Source organism: Poecilia mexicana, unplaced genomic scaffold, assembly GCF_051168715.1.
Source record: "Poecilia mexicana isolate PSO_F unplaced genomic scaffold, ASM5116871v1 scaffold_2, whole genome shotgun sequence".
NCBI lineage: Eukaryota > Metazoa > Chordata > Actinopteri > Cyprinodontiformes > Poeciliidae > Poecilia > Poecilia mexicana.
In genome coordinates, this window is record NW_028263371.1 from 52,409,468 (window position 1) to 52,415,745 (window position 6,278).

Consider the following 6,278-nt stretch of genomic DNA (forward strand, 5'->3'; position numbering starts at 1 on the left):
GTCAACCTTTATAGACACAGTGAGAATTTTGTTTCCACTGTGGAACTTTACTGTCTAATCTCTAAACAACAGGTCCACAATATCACAAGTCCATATGTGATATTCAAACACAATTCTCTGATCGGTAAAAATAAATGTCAAGAATTAATTTAAAAATATAAATCTCTTAAAAATGAGAATGAAGTCTCTGCATTGAAACCAACTTTTCCTGTCTGACCAGATAAGCAGCTCCAGGGAGGAGGAGCTGACAGATAAAAAAAAACAAGCTGTTAGCGCTCCCACTGGTATTCTGGTTTTCATCCTGACTTGCAGAACATGATTCTACAATGGGTGACTCCTATGTTATAGCCATAGACTTTGGTACTGCTTACAGTGGATATGCCTTCAATATCACAGCCAGAGATGAAGAAAGTGATCCCATTTTAAAGAGATGGGGAGCAAAACATGGACTGGACACCCCAAAGACTCCAACCTGCATCCTGTTTGATCAAGATGAAACATTTCTGAAGTTTGGTTATGAAGCCAAAACAACATACATCAAAATGAGAGGAGAAGAAGCAAAGAAACATTATTTCTTTGAAGGATTCAAATTGATCCTATATGACAGAGTGAGTTATAATTTAAATATTTATTGTTAATATTTTCTGACTACTGCTCAAGGTAACTGAGGAAGGAGTGGAGCGATATGGGTAAGATGCCTGTTTAGGTTCTAAATGAAAAGGTTTTACAGTTTATTTAGCACATTAAGTGAGATCTAAACTCCATACTTTTCCACACACTAAAACAGAAGCTTATGGTGACTTGAATAAAATCAGGGGAAACATAATACATGACATTTCATTACTTGCTGTTAATTGTTAGCAGAGCAGATTAACTGAGAATGTGTGGGCTGCTGAAAATTACACCTTTAAGCAATTTTAATATTCCCAGTGTAAAAACAAAATGTGTTCATAGAAGTAATAATAAGATTAGAAAAATATATATTTTTTTGTAGAAAATCTGCCTCTCTAACAAACCCGGAAATAAAAGCAGTGCGTTTGTTAGTGTTGGGTTATAGTTTATTTACAGTACAATAAGATACGGATAGTAAGAAAGAACTAAAATATTTTACAACACCAAGAAAGTACCCCAAAACACTGCATTTGTTGATTTTATGCTGTTTTGAATGAAGTTGAAAAGAACTCAGTCATACATGTTTAATAAATATTTTTTCATATAATTGTGATCTTCTAGGATCTTAACAGGAACCTTAAGATTAAAGCAGCAAATGGTGAGGAAATGACGGCTCTGAAGGTTTTCTCTGAATCCCTGAGATTCCTGAAGGATGACGCACTGGAAACAATCAATGCCAAAACAAGAACAAAATTGACTTCCTCTAACTTCACCTGGGTCCTGACTGTTCCTGCCATCTGGGATTTTTCAGCAAAACAGTTCATGAGAGAAGCTGCAACCCAGGTAACATCAGGTTTTACAGAGACCAATGAAGTTCTGAAATGTTCAGGATTGATTTTATTATATTCCTCATCCAGGCAGGAATTGTACCTGAAGGATATGATAAAAAACTGGTGATTGCACTGGAACCAGAAGCTGCTTCAGTCTGGTGTAAGAAACTTCCAGCTGATGGATTCATCTCAGAAAACCACAGGAGAGATTCTCTGGATCAGACTCCAGGAACTCAGTATCTTATTGTTGATTGTGGAGGTAATCGTCTGTAAAGCTATGCTACAGTAAAACTTTTAATAGTGACAGGATTGTTGAAGACGACTAACAGTGATCTACATTATATACTAAGCTTTATGACATTTTGTGGGTTTCAGGAGGAACCATTGACATCACTGTTCATAAAGTCCTGAAAGGAGGAGCCTTAAAGGAGCTGTACAAGGCATCTGGAAATGATCTGGGAGGACAAGCAGTGGACAGAAAGTTTAAAAAGTTCCTCAAACAAATATTCTCTGATGGAGTCTGGGATGAATATAAAAAAAAATATCCCAGTGAGGTTCAGAGGATAATATTTGATTTTACTCGTCTCAAACAGGTAGATGATGATATTGAGATCACATGTCCATATAATCTGGGGAAACTGGCTCGGAAAAAGAAAGACATAGAAACGTTCTTTGAGTCGGTAGAAGGAGCTTCGTGGAATGAAGGATCTATCATAATCACCAGAGAGAAACTGAAAACTTTCTATGATGAGAGTCTTCAGGGGATCACTATGAGTCTCAGAGAAATATTAAAAAAAGATCTCCACATTGGCTTCATTCTCTTAGTGGGGGGGTTTGCAGAGAGTCAAATACTGCGTCAGCTCATTAATGAACAGTTTGGAGAAGAATATAAGATCCTGTGTCCTGTTAGACCTCAGGAAGCGATTCTTAGAGGAGCTGTAGAGTTTGGAAGAAACCCAAAGATAGTGGCATCTCGGAGAAGTCGCTTTACTTATGGGGTGGACACATTAGAAAGGTTTGATGAGTCTGAACATAGACAAGAGAAGAAAATCACAGCTGATGGAAAAGAGTGGTGTCAGGACGTTTTTAAAATACTGCTGGAAGAAGGTGAAGATGTGGGCTGGGATGAAACCAGAGAGCATGTCCTTGATGCAGTAGATCCAAAACAGACACAGATGAGTGTTAGATTGTTTAGAAGTAAAAGAAAAAATCCAAGATATGTAGATGATTGGGGGGTGGAAGAAGTAGGTTCATTTATAGTTAAACTCTGTGATCCTGAAAGAAACAAAGAACGTAAAGTGAAAGTGGAACTAAAGTTTGGCTCCCCAGAGATAACAGCTACAGGGACTGACCTGAGTACTGGAGAGAAAAGGTCACTTAAATTTGACCTTAAGACCCTGTGAAACATTTATAATATCACACTTGCAGGTGTTCACAGTTAAAAAGGAAGAAACGTTTGGGGCTCTTTTATATTACAGGCCATGGTGCTTTTATCTTATTTGTAATGAAGATTGCTTTGTGCTCAGGTTCACATTTTTACTTTTTGCTTTTAGAAAATGAGGAATGCATTCAGTTGAGCATATTATATAGCACAAACTTATTTCTGTGTTCCATAACTTTGCTTTGTCTTTTGCTTGATGCAATGTGTTAATAAACCATGTTCCAAGCATCATATTTGGAAAAGTTTTGCCTCTTTCTCTTTTGCCTCCATCCCAATTATGCCAATGGCACATTTGCAACAAGTTGTTCCTTTTGGAAGTTTGGCTTGACAAACAAGGTATTGAGGATTTTGACCTCTGTTACTCTATTTGCCCAATTGACCGCTACAGGGCTTGGGTCAGAAAGCATGCTGGTCATCAGTCATTTATGTTGGGCTTGCTGACAAACTGTGATGTACAATAGTGCATTCCAGTATACAATAGAGCAAAATAAGTAATAAATCAAATAAGTTCTGATTTACTGTTGTGATATATTATATAAATGTAAAAAAAATAACACAAGTGAGCAAATAGACCGTTCTGTTTATATGTGTATGATGCAGAATAGTACCTGGAATCAATCTGGCTCTAACTGCTCAAAGTCAAGAGTAACGGTTAAATCCTAAATAACAACTATAGTCTTGACATACACTGTCAGAAGTGATAACTAACATCCACCTATTCATATCACATTACTGGTATCGTTGCTGTTGTAACGGAACAGTTGCCATCAGAACAGCAATTCTTCTAACAGCAACTGTTAGAAGAGCTGACCTGGTCAGATGTGCTGACCTGAACAGCACAGGTCAGATTCTTTTCGAATGCGACGCATATCTGATACCTATCCGATTCAAATGCGACCTGACGTTCAGGTCTCATTCACCCAAATTGAGCGTCACTGATACTCAACAAATCTCACTCTTCTGCGTCTTGATACATGCAAGCGGGAAGAAAAACAACAGCATGACAGATCATGTGAGGATTAAGTTGTCAATATGCTGCTGCGGTCGGACAACAACTTCAATGTGTAAATATCACTCTACACGATTTTAGAATTTTCATAACATGAGAGACCACACACTAGCCAACAAAAATCATAGGTACAGTATAATGGGATAGAATGTGTGGTGTCCAGCAGGGGCGATTCTAGGATCTGTTCTTCAGGGGTGCTTAGCCCCCAGCACGACTAAGACCCATGAGAAGATATTTGTTGCTGCAGTTTTCTAAATCTAACTGCTTATTTACATACATTCACAAACAAAATTAAGACATGTTGTCAGTAATTCATAGAATAAAAGAATAATGTTCATTTTACTCAAACATAAACTTATAAAGAGTAAAATCAGAGAAACTAAATTTTTTTCAGAGGTGTATATTCTCAGTTTGAAACAGAATCAGACTACATCATACAGTCAAAATCTGCTAACATCAATGAGACACAAGCAGCTATAGAGTGACACAGTCCTAGTGGGATCTGCTGCCCCAGAAATTAAATAAAATCTACTAAAAATTATGGATTTCCAGTTATTTGAAAAACATTTTACTAAATTAATATGATTAATAAACCTAAAACCAGTTTATTATCAAGGTAGAAGTTCAGGATAATGACTAGTGAAAATGAATCATTAACCTGAACTTTATTGAAAATTTGTATTACCCTTATTTTTATTTGAATGTTATGCGGCTGTTGGACTTTTTTCTTTAAACAAGAATGTTTGTCCATCTTTTGAAAAATAGTGTTAGGATGGCCCTTAGCGGCTGGAGGAAGTAGGAGACTTGAGGCAGAGAAACTGTGCAAACCCACTGGGTGTTTATTCACCAACATTTAACAGACAAACAACCCTGCTTACAGTGGCCAAGGGTCTGAGCAGCAACCCCCACTGTGGCCAACATGCAGCCTTTTATAGTCGCTGGCTGTTCCAATTCACAAACCCACCAAGAAACAGGGTGGAGACATGATGTCTGTTCTAATGACCTAATGTCTTGGTTACCTCCGCTCTCCTTTCGGTTCCTCTTTTCCCCCTGACCTTTCACCTACCATCTACCTCCTACACAACATCAGTGACCTTTAATTAGTTACACATTTTACACCATTTCAAGTTCAATGTCAAAAACACATTTATAATCTTTTAGTTTCTCTGATTTAGCATTCACTTATAATTTTGTAATAACCATTACTTATTAGTTACTCCTATTATAATCATAATGTGAGTTATTACAGACATTTCTGAAAAGAAACCAAGAATAATCCATTATTCTAATTATTTGATACCAAAGTTACAGTTACTTGTTTCACCTTTAAGTACTTCCATAAGTTTAAGGGTAAGTGTAAATATTCTTATAATCAAACCAACATCAACCACTGGTTAAACCAATATTAATTATTAACTTAATTATAAGTCATTATTATTAATTTTACTCTGGGTTTTATCCAATTACTCAAAATGTTTAGATTTTATTATTTAAACCTTTAATGCTTAAAATGAGCAATCTGAACTATTTTTATACCCATGCAGGCTGGAAACTTCCCCTTTCTTCAGGAAACCTGCTCTTCCTGTTCCATGACTCTTTTTCTGCCTGACTATGATTTCTTATGATTAAATAGAAAAAAGTAGAATTAAAGCAAATTTGTAGGACACAATAACAACCAGATTAATTTTATTACCGTCTGAGTCTACTGTTGGGTCTTGATGTCACCTGTGTAATTATTTTCAAAGATAACTTTATTCATCGTTATTATTAAACTAAAATTTCCAGCATGGGGAAGTGGGATGAGCTTGACTTTTCTCGACAGTGGTTTTTTCATTGATATACACCTCGTCCTTGGTAATAATGTGTTTTATCATCAGCCACATTGACCTCAATCCTCCAGCTATTCCACAGAAAGTGGCATGAAAAATGAGGAAACAGGCCACTACTAAGACAATTCACAACTTAATTTGGTTTGAGGATAAATAATTTATAAAAATCCCTCTGAGTGATTAAAAATAATAACCTAAACTCATTTGTGATGACATATAGAGCCTGTATTTTCTACAGTCATGCACTAGTGTTAAAAATACTTCATTCTGTTATCAAAAGGAGTTTTTTTCATGGATTTAAAGAAATTTTGTTCCAGAAATGTTTTACCCTCTTTGATCACACGGAAAAAATAATCTTAGCTAAAGACTAGTTTCATGTAGAGCCTTTAGAGCTGATTTCAGGTTTGGAAAAGGTGAGAAGGAAACAGTAGAGTGTGTGGGTGTGTTGGACCTCCTGAACCGGTTTCTGGCATTCTTTTCTTGTTGTTCTTTGCGTTTCCAGAGAAGTCAGTGTGAATCAAACCAGAAACTCCCTTGAGGGGAATTTGCTTTACAGC

General features: G+C 36.4%; 1 protein-coding gene across 1 annotated transcript; it reads left to right on the forward strand.

Annotated features, from left to right (window-relative positions):
• The first annotated feature begins 262 nt into the window (after positions 1-262).
• On the forward strand, positions 263-3,116 carry LOC106903727 (heat shock 70 kDa protein 12A-like). Its single transcript, XM_014967701.2, has 4 exons — positions 263-608; positions 1,234-1,455; positions 1,530-1,701; positions 1,818-3,116. Exons 1-4 carry the CDS (start codon positions 327-329, stop codon positions 2,843-2,845), a joined length of 1,704 nt encoding a protein of 567 aa, XP_014823187.2. The 5' UTR covers positions 263-326; the 3' UTR covers positions 2,846-3,116.
• Positions 3,117-6,278: the final 3,162 nt, after the last annotated feature.